Here is an 18,170-nt window from a genome sequence, read left to right as displayed (position 1 = left end):
AGTATTATAGGCGGTTAGAACCAAAGACATTGCGCGAATAGGTAAAGAGGATAGATAAATACAGAGACCAGAATATTACAGAAATATTGTCGCGCAATACTAAAGAAGGTACACTGTAACTTCTTTCGCTAAATGCTTCATCAGAAGGGAGGAAGAAGAAGGAAAATGTAAGAACAGAGCAAATAACCATAAAAATATAGTCAAGCAGAGTAGCAAAATGCAGTCAAGTAATAGTTTTATTAGATTGAAAGTGGAGGAAGTTGAGAAACTAATGTGACGGATTGGTCGGAAGTATGTAGGAGGGAGAAGAAGAATAAATAACAATATACAACGTTATCGTTGTAAATCGATTGCAGAAGATTGTTTGTCGCTATCTGTTGTCCTTGGCTTTGAAGGTTAAAACCAGAAATTGATAATTTCTACCACTTCCAGTTTGAATAGTGTTAATGTAGCAGATGGAATTTATTCTTCTAAGACTGAATCCATTCCCGAAAAACAACTCGATATCTCGCACCATTTTTGCTCTATATAAATCAACATTGAAACCATGAGTACAGTAGTATCACAGTTATCCGAGCTGATGTGGACCTGACTGACCTCGGATAATACTGACTTTTACATCATAAAATAATCCTGAAATTTCGAAGATGATAGTTCACAGCAGTACACATGGTTGTGGATTGTTCCGTCACTACATGCGGTGGCGTGAAAGTTCATAAGGGGAAAAATAGGGAAAAAATGATTAGATTTTACGAATAAAACAGCGAGAGTGGCTTGGTAGTCGTGTGTGGTAGATCTCGATGCTAGTGATCCCAAGGTTAGACGTTCGAACCTTCTTAAATTTATACCAATTTCCACATCTCCTCGGTGTCTGCTTGTACACTACAACGCGAGCTGTTCGCTGCGGCATTTTATTTAAAGGACCGCCACTGTTAAGCCAAAACCTAATTAGTCGTGGCTCTACTCTAGTAGTAAGATTCAGCCAGTTCCGGTATTTACAACGATATTGTATATTTGTACGATATTGTATATTTGTAACACTTCAGGTTTTTTTTTTAATTTTTGTAGGCAAAAGGTGTTGCTTAAAATTGCATATACTGTAATGATGAAGAAGAGAAAGATATAGAGAAAAAAATATGTTGATAATATATAATTTTTAACCGGTGTTATTGTAGTAACAGATTCGTCGTTTTTCGAGGTTGCTATGACAACCAGTAGTTGTTGATTGAGTGTGCTACTAAGAGAGAATATAGATAATGAAAGCCAACGCTGTCTAAAATCACTGTGTATCATTTCAAAATAGTAAGTGATTGATTATGTTGTGTGATTCCATTGTACATGTCATCCTATAGGCATTATATTAACGAACGGAAAAGTAACGATTATATTTAAGAAGTTACCGTTACATATTAATAGTGTGTTACGGATGATTATGGTACATTTTCTGAATCGATTTCAGAAAACCATTGTCGCTGTCTATTATCGTTTTTGTGTATACCGATCAACATTGAAACTGGAAACGATCGACTTTACCTCCCCTGGTTTCAATAAAAGTTTTCGCACTAGATGGCGTTAGCATCCCAGATTTCAAGGTATGTGAGCTACAGTGGATCAAGCCTAATGTCTTTTGAGAGCTGACAGTTAACGATAATGGATGGGCAAGGTAAGATATTGCACCTTGAAGATGAATGAACTTTTCGCAAAACTGCGCTATATTTTACAATTTTATTTCGATAAAGACAGAGATGCTGCTCAAACTCCTGGAAAAATTCGTGTTGTGTATGGGCAAGATACGTTACCAAAACCAACAGTCAAATAAAGATCAGTCACTTTCATGCTGGAAATTTCGATGTCAATATACACATGTCAGTGAGCGACCAATCATAGCAGAAGTCGACAAATAAGAGAAGCATATAGTCATACATCGTCAATGACGTGAACATCATCACCAATGTTCAACCATTTAGAGAAAGTAGGCTGTTGAATGGAGCTCTAAGGGTGTCACATTTTCTGACTCGAAAGCATTTACTCAGTTGAATTTCTATCTGCGAATCATTTCTAAAGCGCTCGATAACGAGTGATAAAAAGCGTAGTGTGCGGATAACCTACAGCAGTACTGTGCGAAAAAGATCGTGGTTGAAGCTATGAGAACCTCCACAGTCTACGTCAAAGCTCACACTAACCTCCAGGAGGGTTGTGATTTCCGTTTGGTGGAATTCAAGCAAAGAGTGTCGTATACTACTTTGACAACGCCAGACCGTATAAATCTTTAATGCCCCGTGAGAAATTGAGAGAACTTTGCCGGGATCTGTCACCGTCAGATTGTTTCGGTTTGAGTAACTTCCTGAATGGTGTTAAGTTAGTTTCAGAAGAGGCCTGTAAAAACCACGTGTCACAGTTTTAGACTATGCTATGCATAAGTGTCGGAAGTATTATAGAACGGCTTTGTCCGTCCGTCTGTCGACTGGTATCAGCGAAAGCGGTAACAGATATCGAGATGCGGTTTTCTGCAATTGATTCAACGTCCCAATGATAGGTTCCATCTCCTTCGTTAACACCCTATTCAAACTGAAAGTGGTTCAGGTTAGTCATTTCCAGTTTCATATCGCGCCATAAAATGAAAACGGTAACAGATAACGAGAACAGTTTTCTTGTGCGTTCCTTCGAAAACTTCCGCGTTCCAAGACTATCCCAAACACTCAATCAAAATTATAAGTAGTTCAAATTTAATATTGCTTCCGGTTTCAATACTAATTTCCACAGAACAAAAACGGTACTAAATATTGAAATGCGGTTTCTTACAATTTGATTCAGCGTCCCAGGAATAAGTCCCATCCCTCCCGTTAACCCTCTATTTAAACCAGAAGGGGTTAAAATAAACTATTTTGGGTTTCAGTATTTATCTCCATAGAGCAAAATCATATTAGATTGCGGTAAGCGGTTTTCTGCAAACGCTTTCAGGCTGTCAAGAGAACATGCCGTCACAACATGCAACACACTATCAAAACCGGAAGTGGTTTAATTTAATACTTCTGGTTTCATTACTGATTTTCATAGAGCAAAAACTCTTAAGAAATATCGAGATGCGGTTTCTACAATTGATTAAACTTTCCAAGAATAGGTTCTGCCTTCTCCATGAACCCTCCACTCAAACCGGTAGTAGTTAAAATTCACAGTTTCTGGTTTTAACATTTATTACCATAGAACAAAAATCGTAATAGAATAATGACTAGTTATTTTCTACGATCTATTCAGGGTCAAGAAAATATAACCATCACAACTTGCAGCATTCTATCAAATCCAGAAGTGGTTGAAATTTACTAGTGCTTCCGGTTTCAATTCTGATTTCCGTAAAGCTGGAACGGTAAGATATATCGAAATGCAATTTTTTGCGATTTATTCAGCTTCCCAAGAGTATTCTGTGTCCGCCCTTAACCATCTATTCGGACCGGAAGTGGTTCAATTTTAACGATTTTCGGTGTCTTCCTTTATCACAATAGAACAAAAACAGTAAAATATAGCGGATAATGGCTTTCTGTTATGGATTCAGCGTCGGAAGAACAGGTTCTATTCTTGTACTACTTAAAGTTTGAATACTGAATTGTCATAGTTTAGAAGTCTATCATACTTTTACACTGTGAAACGAAACTGACTTGTTTTGATCATAAGTCATGTAAATTTATAAGCAACGGGATTATGTTATAGCCGGAAAAATGACATATCATCGACCTGCTTTCCGCAAATGATGCATATGCGATTTCATAATGCTATTTTCAAATTCCAATAAGTACATTCTTAATTTTGACCTCCAGAGGTTCAATACTTTTTAGATAATCTGATATAATTGTGTTATCTGTAAACTGTTACGTATGTTCGACATACTGAGATACAAAACTACACTTTCTGTTAAAGTACAGGATTTCAAATTAATGGATCTGTGTTTTCCCACTCTAGGGCAGGGAAGAATTATTTTCTGTTGAACCACTAACACCACATGCCAGTTCAGCACCGAATGAGGGCCCTGGTACTAGCACTTTAACGGTCGAACCAACAAGACCTGTAGGATTGTCATCTGCTTCTGCAAGGTCACATGGAGAAGAGCTTGATGATGGAGACACAGTAGAAGGTTAGTAATTTCATATTATTACTTTATGGTTACAATTTGGCAAGTTGTCATAGCTTTAGTATATGTCACATGTAAAGATTGAAGTCTCTCGACTAGTTCATTTTGCCGGTTAAGTACAGGCCTCTTAAAAGCACCGTTGAATTTTTAGACACTGAAAAAATGGAATAAGTCTTGGTCTAGAATCAGACCTTGAAGATCTGACTACTTCCGTGGATATACTATGATGTGTTTGCTGAGGTATCGATCGGCAGGGTCCTACATGATTAACTACGCGGACTAATTAACAGCGCTTCCAAATACTCGTTGTTCTCTTTATGAAAGCCAGTATAGTATTGAAGCATGTGAATGCAATACCTATTACATTCCGATCTCAGTATGGATGTTCAATGGTGCTTATTAGGAATTTTCTTTGGTGCCCCAAATTCTAATTCACTGGGGGAAATTGTTATACGATATTAGAGGCGTTGCTCAAGATTGAGAGGGGCTAGAGTTTCCCCTTGTCTTCTCCTCAAAGTAGTGTACCGTTGCTGTTGTTCTCGTTGTGTTGTGTAGTTATAAGTTGCCTTGGCTCGTTTAGTAATTATTTCATTTGAATCTTCTTGAATTATTATAATCTTTTATAAATTTCTTTATTATTTTCTGTAATTCTCTATAATCTTGTTTGGAAAACAAACAAATAAATAATATTTTAATATTCTAATCTCCAGTTAAATCAAGTAATTAAATTTGAATGGCACTACTAACAAATACTCGAGGTATGTTGAGAACTTAAGTGTAAACGTACCGAACTCGGTAATACGGATATTAAAACTTCCTTTGTCTTATGGATTTGCTTCTTCTTCCTTGTAGGGAAGCTAACTATTAGAATATTGGCGAATGTAAGTAAGGATTTATTATTGAAGATATGAATAGTGATTTTGGGATTAGGTAACACTTGTCGCTTTTGAATTAAATCGAAAGAATTATTGGAAAGAGTGATTATATTTGTTCGGAAGAAAGTTCGTTTTATTTGTAGGGTATAGAAAACCGGTTCGTCTCTACAGGATTTCTACTGGTCAGGGACATCAGGGAAGTGGGGGAAAATGGTGCAGGTCAGGGAGACTCAGAGAAAAAGGCTAGGAATCAGGAAAGTCAGGGAAATCTTATAAAATATATTATTTCTAAGATTAATTGTACACCAATTTCAGCTTAGCCAACTATTAATGATCACAGTATGGAATGTTGCTCAGATTTTTATGGGTGGTAAGTGGAATGTACGTATGAGCAATTGATTATTATTTGTCTCTATAGAATAAATGTTCTCATATTTAAATATTCACAGTTATTTATTTCTTATTTATATGTCAACGTCATACAACACCTGTCGTGAATGTCAGGGAATTTCCTACCAAAGGTGAGGGAGAAGTCAGGGAAATAGATTTCTCCAGATGAGTAGGAACTCTGTTCTAATAATTTGTAATATCAGGTTATCCCCTGTTTGTTTTACTTTCAAATTATAATACTCTGGAAGTAAATTAAACTTAACTGCGTTTTGGTTACATTTTCTTAAAGATACGTTAATAGACTTGGCAGAAGTGCCATATTGATAGTATGTTCATGTATGAGTACTACAGAACATAATGTCATATGTTCTCTTATTATGTAAGTCATGCTGCTACTTGAAAATATTGTGTGGCATAGATCCATGTTAAGAAGTATCCAATATAGATTGGTTATCCAAAATAATGCTATGCCACAGATGACGTAAAGCAATATTTCAGAAGGGCAAGAGAACACAGCAATTTATTTATAATTTGATGGAGAACCGCGATTTTTGCACCCTCTTATATATTTAACCTTATACTTCAAAAACTTGAGTTCGTAAAAACATGCAAGGTAGTGAAGGAACGAACTGAATTTTTCATTATCTAAATTGTGACTTTTTAAGAAGATAGACACTAAGTAAAAGAAGACTGCAGCACCACCTTCGAAATATATAAATAATTTATCTTGTAAGTCATCTGCTATCTTTAACAATTGTTATATATTACTTGCTATCTATAGCAACTGTACTGTGTGCCTTAGGATTAGCGGCTGAAGATGGAGATGCCGAAGGCAGTGAGGCTGAGGGCGATCATGTTGAGAGGAGCGGAGAGCCTGAAGTAGAGGCTAGCGGAGAAGAGCCACCAGGTGATGGAGAGTCAGACACGGAGTTAGATCTGTTGGCCGAAACTGAATCCGATTCAGATGACAATCAAAGCAATCAGGATAATGCATCAGCACAGCGTAGTGTGCAGACTGGAGCGACTGCTGGCTCTGACACAGGTAATTCAGCTTTTCTGGAAGTTCATAGAACTTTGTTTGGTAGTGTTTGTTACGTGTTGCAGCGGCGCATGAACGTTATTACTAGTAAATGAATTCAGTATTGGAATGAAATGGTTTTATAGAAAAAGTATTTTTTGAATATTGACTTACTCTTTTGTTGTGTACTACTTCATGTAATATACAGATATCTTTTTTGCTTGTGACAGACTTCACTTAAGTCAGAATAGTTTGCGTCATATAATCCGGAAACTAACGTATATTAAGTGCCTTTATCTTAATGTTTATGTATATGCAAATACAATCTGCGGTATTCTAATTGGTTTAATGTTGCTCATAAATATAAGAAGTCGATCAAGCTTGAATTAAAGCTAATTTAATAATGTTGTATTTTGTTACGGTGTGATGATTATAGTGTGTGGAATATGTAAAGTAAGCACTTAGTAGTCGACAGGTCTCAGTCCTTTCGAATATCCTGAAGATCGTTCCCGTGAATAATTGATTCAGTCTAATTGTATTTTTGGACCTCTTTCTTAAGAAGTCATGAAGCAGGAATCGTAGAAATACAGACTTACAACAAGTAAATAAGGTATATTGTTTTCCCAGTTTGACCCTCAATATTCTCTCGTAATATTAAAATTCCATCTTTTGGCTAAATTTCCCATGGAATAAAGTAAGTCGTTGTATAAATACAAATAATAATAATAATAACATTGAAAACACAAATTTAAAAATTACTGTAAATCTTTATTTATGAAATACGAGGAAATATGAATAGTTTTAAAGCAACTTTCTTTTCCATTTACACGTGTTTCGTAGAACAGAATTATTACTGAAATCAAATTTTAACAAAAGTGTTGAATTGAAGGAAGAAGGAAAGAATAAAAAAAAGTTCAGCATGTAACATACAAGTGACGTTTAACGTGTTTTACCATCGTGGAATAATGACCTGTGTATTCTCATATAAACTTATATAAGGTGTGTATTCTTATAAGGTATGTTGTACAGCTTTTGCTGTATTTCTATCGTAGAAGATAGAGACTTATTGACATATTAAAGAACAAAAATCGAGGTTTTGGGCAATTTCCTCAGCATCTGACAGTTCTTCACACATGAAAATGTATTATAGTGTGTATGATCGTATCGATATGAGTCAACTTCAGAAATAGTGTATGAAGTAAACATCTTACGATGATTAACTTATCTAAGTAATTACTCTAGTTCTCGAATTAAACATTCCGATTAAAAATTTTAATTTAACAAAAATGCATATATGCGCGTCGTAGGAAAATATAAAACTTACAAACATAAGAGCAAAGATGAGCAGCGAAATATATATTGCAGCTCCTAATACAAAATTTGTAGTTTGTGTTTAGTTGATGTTTCTCTTGTTATATATAATTCAGAGGAAGATAGCGGTTTCAGCTGGGAGCAAAGAATCTGGCCATCTGGTCCTCTGTATTTGAATTACCTTGAAATATATTTCGTGTAAATTGGGTTTATTAATTTGTTGTGGGTAATTTTATACGAATAGGAATAGCATCACTTCTCCTCTTTCCTGAAGATGATTCAGCTGAATCCAGTCAACAAGAAGATGACGAATCCGAAGCTGGTGGAACAGATGAACAAGATTCAGAGGAGTTTGCTCTCGCAGATGAGCAGTTGGAGAGGAGGAGGTAGGAGTGAATACATTTGAGTTGAAATAGTTCGTCATTGTGTAAATAAGGTTTATTGTTATTATTGTTCCTTTCTTTTAAAGGGCACATTCTAAGGTATTAGAAACCGTATTAAGAGTAGAATTAAACTTGTGTAAACGCAATTCTTAACATTCATCCGACTTAACACACTTTTGACCCATCGACGTTTTATTTTATTTTTCTATTTTTTTGAGAGGTTATCCACTTACCGTGTGCTTCTTATGATTCATTTAACTTATGTCGGCAAGAGCATTATGGTAAGTATCATCGCCGGACAAGCGTTAGTACGATAATTTGTTACAAGTTGTTAGTGTGTATTTACACAATGCAAATTGAAATAAGAGAACATGATACAACTTACCTGATAGCTCCACTATATAAATTCATTGACACTAACTAGTTATTTTATTTAAGAAAAATGTGCGAGACAGTTTCCTTTAAAAAAATTAAATAAGTAACTTGAAAATTAAAATGCTCAATTCTGTTGATAGAGAATAATTAAAAAACAAAGAAGGAAACTATACTGCAGCCATTATCAGAGATCAAAAACAGAAAAATAAAATTAACAAAAATTAAATGAAATCTTTAGTTTTACGTCCTACGGTTATGTCGGTTAGGCTAAAGAAGACTGTGATGATGGTGATGATGAAAAATGAATGAAATGCTGTAATGAAGAAAGGGGAGAACCCCGAGAAAATCCACGAGAACGGTGTTCGTCCACCACAAAGTCCACACGGCGCGAGCTGGGATCGAATCAGGGACCCCAAGCACCGGAAGTGAACGCTCTACCACCGAGCGACCGCGCCCCCAAGCTTAAAAAATACATATGGGAGTCTTTGAAGAATTTATATCCATTTTATTGATCTACTACAGTAATTAATACTAGTATACAACATCAGTATTTTATACTATGGATATTTTTTATGACTGCCATAAAAATAAAATATTTTGAAATTAAAAGAGAACAAGAAGAAAAGATTGATGTCTCCTATTATTCAACGAAATTTTAAAAAAATATTTTCATTGAAAAAATTAAGACAATTTACCAGGTTCAGTAAATAATCAGTATACATAGGTAAATATTGAAATAACCAGTGTAGATAGTTAAATGATAACTTACGGTATAATAGGCCACATCACGTCTTAGAATGTGCGAGTTACAAAAACTTCGTCGTTGATACAATAGATTTTGAGAAGTGTTTCTTTTTCTTGCATTATTGTTTGATTTTTTGATAAGACTTCTTGATATTGGTCAGATGCTCCATTCCATTTCAGACTTGCGTTGTGGTTTTTCTACCAGCAGTGTATTAATCCGGACTGAATGGCAAATTAAATTACCACTCACGTTATTTTACTTTTTCTTAGTCGCAACTAAATGCACTAGTCTGAGTGTAGCTTGTTTAGATTAGATGAATAAACAGATAAGTTTAGCTGTTTTAACTTCTAGATACTAATTTTATGATAATAAGTTGTAATCTTCTTACGTATAGGAATACTGTAGTAAGTAGTTATCCTTTAATTAAAGGATTTCACCAATTTGCTGTAAAATCGAAAGTGTCCGTAGTTTTGTATCCAGAAATCTGGCAACCTTAGTACAAAACATTGTTTATTAGTGAGTAATTCATTTTATTAATCTGTTACAGCAACAATACTGGCCATGGTCATAGAACAAATCTTGCACCACAGTCAATGCAATGGGCGATCAGAAATAGAGAAGCTGGTGTGCGAACTGGAGGTTTGTATTTTTGTTTATTATTATTATCGGACCAGATAATTCCTAGCGTTGTGTTGTAGTTACTAAAACTAAACTAGATTTTTTTGTTACAGAACAAGAAGAGCTGTCCGGATAAATTTTCTTTGGGTCATGTATGATCACTAGAGACGGAATGTTGGGAGAGATGTCTATTTCTTAATGTGAAAGATACGATAACAAAATGAATACGTTAATATTAATTTAAGAGTTCTTTACTTCAGTTTTAGTAAATTTGATGTGTTTCTATATATTCCGTAGATTTAAAAAATGTATTTGTGATGTGACGAAGACAAACAATGATTAATTATCAGTTGACAGTTGACCAAGTTAATAATTAAGATCCTTGTATTACTTACTGGCAAAATACATTAAAATGTATCTACTAATTCAAAAGTGACCTTAATTTCTTTCTTCAGACTGATGTATGTAAAGTGCTTGTAAATCAAAGGGACTGTTAATCTAAGAAAATGAAAATAATTAATTTATTAGATGGACATGGAAATAATATCCTGCTTCTTTGTATCTTTTTTTCTAAGAAAAGTTTTTTTAAAAAAAAAAAACTACAAACAGTGATCAGGATGTTTCTATATTATTAAACAGTATACATGACTTAATTTAAGTTTATGTATGTTATCAAATATTGATAAACATCCCGAGTTAGACTTCAGTCTATTTTCGAATTATAAATGCCGGTTTTCCATGTCTTTAGTTTCTGAATATCCTGTTTCTAGTAATCACGTATCTGTTCCTATCGCTGTTATTTGTAGCTTTTCTAAACTCTTTGCTGTAATGTTAACTCGCGTTTTTAAATATTTTTTGTGGTTTTAAATTAATTAAAATGTTACTAGCCCTTGAGCGAATGTTTCTGAATAAGAACTCCGAACATCCCAAATTTGTTGTAGCATTCTTAACATATAACACGATAACCCGGTGAACCTGACTCGCTTGTGTATCGGATATACTCGTCTCACATATTCCTATTTAATGCGTGACGCCAAACTTAATGTCGAATGTCCAAAATACTCAGACCTCGGAGAACGCTTAGAACTAATAATATTAGTCAGTTTTGGGAGATAATTTGTATTTAATGACCGCATTCCCACGTTCATACGTTCTCTGAGACTTTTATTTTAAGGTATTATCTGATTTTTTTCTTTACACTGCGGCCTTTGTATTTTTCCTTCATGACTTCTTGAATTTTATTATTATTATTGATCAATCTGCCGATAATGGCAGAATACCTACGATGATACTGTATCCGCTTTTGACTATAGTAAAAAGCGTGCTTTTGATTATTGTTTTTGCGTGAGCGGTGTATTGTTATAAAGTGCATGTGTTGACCATTGACTTTTCATGACAGGGACAAATAGCGTCAGTACTGATGTTTTAATTAAAACCTAACCATTCATCCTTACAATTAAGACACAGCTTTGTCAACTTAAATTTTCCATTTATCTCCCCTTTCGTAATTTTTTTGTAACCTTCAACATCATGTGTAAGCAGCGGAAATTTTCATCGGTGAAAGTGAAATTATCTGCAAGTGAAGTTAGTATTTACAGGCCTCTTTAAGTATAGAATTGAGGATGTATTACGCTGGTTCGTAACGTAATACACGCATACTTAATGTCTAAAATATCAATTTTTGTTTGAAACCTTGTGTCTGATTTTCTTTGATAAGGTTGTACGGTTAAAGTTGATAAAGTATACGTGCTGTGACTACCAATTCTAAATTTCACAAGATTCGAATTGAACAGTCACTGAATATTAATACAAGGTGTCTACTGATCTGGAAAACTTGAAAAATCAATATTTAAGTAGAATATATGTGTTTTGTTACTACTTTTAGTATGTAAGTATCTATTACAAACATATTTAAAAGAAAAGTAGTATTTATTGAACCGGTTAATGTATAGCTTAAATTATTTTTTTGTTAATAGTCTGAAATTAGACTTCAACACACGGAAGGGAACCCTTAAATTTTTTTAATATATATATATATATATATATCGCACCTTCTCGAGAAAAGTAACTCAAGTCAAAAAACTTAAAAGTATTTTATAATCACAATGGTTTTTTCTTTTATGTGTAAAAGTGTTGTAAATATAGCTTTAAAATTATCCCAAAATCAGAATGTATTGGAACAAAAATGACAAATTTCATGTCATGATAGACAGACCTGAAAATTATAATTACACATAACGAGGGTTCCCATTGACCTGTAAAACCTGGAAATGTCAGGTAATTTGTTCTCATTACGGAATAATTGGTATAGATTGTTAATTCTCAGAACCCATTTTTCTTTTTACCTTACCCGGCTATTTGGTAAGAATATATATTTTTTTTTTAAATAGTTCGTTTTGCAAAATTTTTCTACCTACACACACATACTATATACAACTATATACGCATACAATATGATTCAAAAAATATTGGTCATCCATTTTGCTGTAAAGAACCATATCCTGACAACCCTACATAGTAAATTCAAATTACTTTGGCTCTGTATCAATAGCCTATACTTTGGCTCTGTATCAATAGCCTTCAATCTCCATTAGCCTAAGAAACTCAACATATGTTTGATGCAGCTCCAAGTGTAAGTTAGAGCATAGTGCTTTCCAATTTTTGAACAATACCGTACATGCATAGTAGATGAGGAACCTTGTGGTCGTGAAAAATATAGTTGCTTTTCGGAACTATGTTTTTGGAAATTTGTAAATCGTGACGTATAAAACCCTAAGAGGTCAGGGAATTCGTGCTCACCAAATAAATGGGAACCCTGATACTTCTGCTATACTAATAGAAAATGAAACATTCAGATCGAGGAATTTTTCTCAACGTGTCTTTTGGTATGAAATATTCTTCATTAGCATTTTCTTATTTGAAATCTCATAATAATGTAAATGACATGATATAATGTGTTTGGTGTATACTACACTTTCTGTTGGAAAGAAAATAAAAGAACATTTGTATGTGATAAACCTTGTCAGTGTTTGAAAAAAAATAAAGAAAAACACAAACGTTGAACATCTGGAATTCTAAATAAATATTAGTAGACACTGTGTAATAGCATGTATGAATTGCATTCTAATTTTAATTTTATTTATGCAGGTGGCAGTAGCTTAGTGTTTATAGATCCATCCTCTCTTCGGAGATCCACAACTACTACTGCCGCGGTGGCAGCTGCAACTAATCAAGAACCAGTGACGATGGCTACAACAGCAAGCTGCCTAGGACGTGCTTTTGGGATTGTAGTGCGACAAATAGCAGACCTTTTAACCATGCTGCAAGATTACCATGCTTTAGCTCCTGCCTTACCTCGCACGTTGGAAATGTCGTATCAGGAGTCAATAAATCTTCAGGTAATTAAAATTAAATACGAGAGATGCAGCGAAGTTAAGATTAGCACATACGTTAGCTAACATAAAATTTGCATCCTTGAATATGGAATATGTGTATGACTTGATTTCCCTTTTCTATGGCTACTTCAGGAGTTTTGTTAACAAAACACAGAATCACCAGAATTGAATTGGAAGAATAGTAATTGTTACGGAAGTGCTATTTCGGAAGACCAGCATTTCGAATAAATTTTATGAACAGACTGATAAATTAACCATATAAATATATCACCCTGAGACTTTGTAGACACTTGCTTCATTCAGCGAATTAGTGAAGAAACATTTGTATGTTCTATGGGGACAGTAATGCACTAATGTTGAAATTATGCTTCCTGGAAACTTTATGAAATTTGTTTGAAACCGAATGAAATAAAGGCATACTTACCCTTTTTATGATGGTGTCATGTTTTCAGCAATGTTGTAGCTTGACATAATTTTTATTCAAAGTGATAATTCTGTAACAATTTTTTTCTTTCTAGTATTCAATAAAGTTGATTTTAGTTCTGTCATTATAATTGGAATATAGAAATAGGACTATGTGTGAGAAACTCTCTCAAATATTAGCTTTATTGAGTGCGTGCTGTATTTTTTCGCTGTTTTCGGTGTTGACTGGGACATTAAACTTCAAAGTAACAAGACCTACATAATAATTTTCACTTGCAATTTTATTCATTTATAGTAATAGACAATTTGCTGTATCAGACTTTGGGGTCAACTTGACATAGAATGCTTATGAAAGTTGATTTGCGTTTCCCATAAAGTGTCAGGAACGAGGAGTAGACAACTACCATTGACTCAAGTCATTTTGACATACGCTTATAAAATCAAAATTGATTACAGTAATTAGCTAATACAGAATGAAATTACACCCACTATTATGAAAACATTTGAGTTTAATTGAAAGACCAAGGGTGTAGAATTGAACATCCCTAAAATAAGTGTTACTAGTTAATGATCGAAGGGAACACATGTTAATAATTTTATATTTTTATTTATGTATTTACAGAAATTGTGTGTTTTCCACCCAGAAGGAAGCGCACAGATTTCTGAATATACCTAGTTATGTCATAAATACTGTCACAAGTTTGAATGTGGATAACACAGAGAGTATTAACACCAAAGCAAGTTCTTTTGGTCATGTTTTACATTGATATGTTGTACACCTGACGCATTAATCATTTTTCGAAATGTCTCCCCTTGGCCTTGATGCAGGCACAAAGTCAATGGCATTACGCACCACGTTCATGGGAAAATTGTTCACTGCTCGGGCCAAGGATTGTTTCAGACTGTCGACAGATGAATGCCGTTTATGGCAAACCTTTGCCTGAAGGACTGTCCAAAGTTTGTAGTCCAACGGGTTAAGGTCCGGGTTGCTAGAAGGCCAGTCAGCATTAAAAATGAAGTTCGGGACGTTCCGTGCCAGCTACTCCTGGGTTGTTTTCGCTTTGTGGCTTGGAGCGGAATCCTCCTGGAAGGTCCACCTTTCTCCAGGGAACATGGTAGCAGACAGTGGTTTCACTATAGGTGTTAGCACTGTGTCCTGATACATCTTGGCAGATGTTTTAACACCTTGTTCGCAAAAATGCAGCTGGGTTGTGCCTGAGTAGCTCACTCCCCACCAAACCATCACTGAGGCAGGATGATGTGCCCTCTGAACCCTTGGAGCTGCCTCAGCATCTGCAGCAGATGACGTGGCATACCCACGACCATTTTGGCCGTTGTAGGCCTGCTCAATTGTGAACACCTTTTCGTCAGTGAACAGAATCTTTCTGTGCAGATTGTTGGCGTAACGCCGGAACAATCTCTTTGATTTAAGGACCCTCTGCGATATTAATGTTTGGGTCAGAAAGTGACCAGTCCGCCTGTTATAGACCCGTAGATGTAGGTCATTCCTGAGCACACGAGACATGGAATTTCTGCTGATGTTTATCTCAGCAGCCATCACACTTTGTGTTCGAACAGAATTTCTTCGAATTCTTGCTGCGAGTGCTTTCTCAGCCTGCGGGATTCGTACCGTTCGTAGTCTGCCACTCCTTGTGCAGTCAGCTGCCGTTCCAGCCTCGGTGTATCGCTATATGGTGCGATACACGAATCTCTTGCTGATTTGTCGGACGTTAAAAATCTCACCTGCTGTCTCCCCGACCTTGTGTATTGCAATTACTGCTACACGATTTTCGTATTCGCCCCACTCCATTAGAACTCAATACAATATCAAGGTATGCCATGAACAGTCACACACACACAACATGCATCTTCTGCTTTATACACAGATGGCAGCATTGTGCCACTCTGGATGCCTACAGCGCCACTCCAAACTTTGTGACAGTATTTATGATATAACTAGGTACGTAAAAACAGAGACAAGCCCAAAATTTGAATATACATTTCTGTTTTATTATTATTGCCGTATTTGTGCTCGAAATAAAATAATAGTATATTTATTTCTTACAGCTATACTTGGAATATCATCTGAAACCAACGTGGGATTGGTTACTGACAGTAATGGACTCGACAGAAGCACAGCTTCGATTTGGAGCTTCATTAACTAATTCATCTGATCCAACTCATCCCAGCCACCCACTTCACACGAATTCCGCTCGTTGTGACCGTGCGAGAATAGTTGGCTTTGCTGCTGAAGGAAGAAATCGGGAAAGAGAAGGTATGTTCTTGTTACGTACTAGGAGTATTGGTTAAGATGATGAAACACTTCGTGTGTATTATTTGGTTGGTATAACTAGAACACCAGCAAAGAGTTAACTGTAAAGTTGCATGCTAGAACAACGCTCAGTGCAAACATTTGTCATTAAAGTAGTGTTTGCGTAGTTAACGTGAGATTTAGCAACGAGAGAAAGAAAGATTCGCGTATTATTTATTCATTATGGAAAATTATGCGATTATTTAGTGAATGTTCATGAAACCTGCTTGAGTTCACAATTGGTTGAAGTAGTTGGAGAGAGAGGGGAGACCTGTAGATAATAATTAGAGAAAGGAATAGAAAAAACTACGATTAAATACATTGATAGAGAAAAGAACTTTATAGTGAACAGGAATATATATATATATATATATATATATATATATATATATATATATATATATATATATACTATAATATTAATAATTGTTTCTACGAACTGAAGTCTTTGTATGTAATGTGCATTTAAATTAAGTTTTCATGCTTTAAAATTACATGGCATATTCTCTAATATAAAGGCAGATTTACGTTTACATTTTAATATTAAATGTTTCCAATTCCGATTAGAACTGGATCGATAATTAGTCATTACTGCTATATAAATGCTTTGATGTTCGTGGTTTATTATATGTAAACATTTTTCGTTTTTATTATACCTAAACATACCTATATTATCCACCTGCAAAGGCGATGATGCATTACTTCTTGAAATAAGTATATATAGTGAGCGCTTGCTTCCTGTTCCCTGGCAATGGTTAGATCCCAGGCCGTGCGAATTCATGGTAAATAACAGTAGCGTGAAGATAGAACTATCTGTTAGTTTCCCAACTCTTGTAAGATTATACTATTGCTAAAATGTTAAAATCGAGCAAGAGGCAATCGAATAGTCATGATTATTAAACAAAGAGTGAAAAAGTTATTCACTGGACCGAGACTTGAACCGGAAATCTCCGGCATACCATACCGATACACTAACCATTAAGACACCCAGTCCGCTTCCCAGAATAGCCAAACACCCTTTCACTCATGTAGTCGGTGCTCTCCATTCAGACCACAACCGTCAAAGGTGTTACCAATATATGGATACTGGATTGTCCAAGCACAACAGCTAGGCTGTGGTATAAACCATGTGATCTAAGCGAAGAGCACCGACTACAGGAGCGAGAGGGTGTTTGGCTGTTCTGGGAAGCAGACTGACAGTGAGTGACATAGTGGTTAACGCATCGGCACGGTATGCCGGAGATCCCGGTTTCGAATTCCGATCCAATCAATCACGTTTTCACTCTGTTTGCTATTGAATCCACACCTAAAGAGGATTTGGCGCGTAAAAATAAGTTTAAATAGGCTGTTTCCTCTTTTGATTAATATAATCATAATTATTGTTTATTCATTCATCATCTTGCGAAATGTTCAGTTTGTTAACTGTGAAGCGCCCGGCACTATTATGGATGAAAAGTAGGTGGAAAGTTAAGAAAGAAATAAATACGTTCAGTAAGGATTCTTCAAATGTATAACAGTTGTTCGAAAGGATGTTACTGATTTTTACTTATAAGTAACAATCACTCCGTTATGTACAACCTCCTGGCTATATGGTTTATAAGAGCTACGTGTAGTGTCATCCTCATGAAGAAGAGACAGAATATAATATTTTTGAAATGATGAAATAAGTTAAAGCTTTAGAATCAGATAAAATTGAAGGAAAAGAATCTTCGTATAAACACACACACACACGAAGTATTTTTGTTATATTACCATGTAATTTCTGTTTTTGCAGCTACAGATCCTCATTCGGCACGTCGCGAGTTCCTGTCTTATTGTTTGTCACTGATGCGGGCCCATAATGGTGAACATCTGGACAGCCTACCGGTATTAGATGTTTCGTCTCTGAAACACATAGCGTATGTTTTCGATGCGCTCATCTATTATATGAGATCAGGAACTGAAAGTAGTGAAACGGATGTTTTACGTGATGGACTACCCATTGAGGCATGGAATGATCAGGTGAGAATATTAATAATACGCCATGCATGGGATTCATATGTAATTAAACACAAACATCAATAACGTATTAACGATGTGTAACATAGTAAATCAATGTCTTCTTAAATTACAAATAACAAAAACAAATCATTTTTGCTTTCCAGTTTATCATGTACAAATTTTGAGACAGTTGTCAGCGGAAGTGTTTATCCTCTTTTACATC

The 18,170-nt window shown here is 35.2% G+C and overlaps 1 protein-coding gene across 3 annotated transcripts in view; it reads left to right on the top strand.

Moving 5' to 3' along the window:
• The window catches only part of hyd (E3 ubiquitin-protein ligase hyd), a 168,152-nt gene that overhangs the window by 97,094 nt on the left and 52,888 nt on the right, over positions 1-18,170 (top strand). For 2 of the 3 annotated variants that reach the window (XM_081769459.1, XM_081769457.1), the window contains exons 26-32: positions 3,955-4,126; positions 6,191-6,430; positions 7,962-8,103; positions 9,768-9,859; positions 12,986-13,236; positions 15,724-15,931; positions 17,742-17,968. In XM_081769459.1, coding sequence (XP_081625585.1) covers positions 3,955-4,126; positions 6,191-6,430; positions 7,962-8,103; positions 9,768-9,859; positions 12,986-13,236; positions 15,724-15,931; positions 17,742-17,968 — 1,332 coding nt within the window. The remainder of the gene's footprint in view (positions 1-3,954; positions 4,127-6,190; positions 6,431-7,961; positions 8,104-9,767; positions 9,860-12,985; positions 13,237-15,723; positions 15,932-17,741; positions 17,969-18,170) is intronic. The other variant, XM_081769460.1, reaches the window with a different exon arrangement.

Source organism: Thermobia domestica, chromosome 8 (assembly GCF_964235325.1).
Source record: "Thermobia domestica chromosome 8, izTheDome1.hap1.1, whole genome shotgun sequence".
In the NCBI taxonomy this organism is placed as follows: Eukaryota; Metazoa; Arthropoda; class Insecta; order Zygentoma; family Lepismatidae; genus Thermobia; species Thermobia domestica.
Note: the sequence above shows the minus strand (reverse complement) of the source record. Positions and strands in the feature narration are given on the sequence as shown.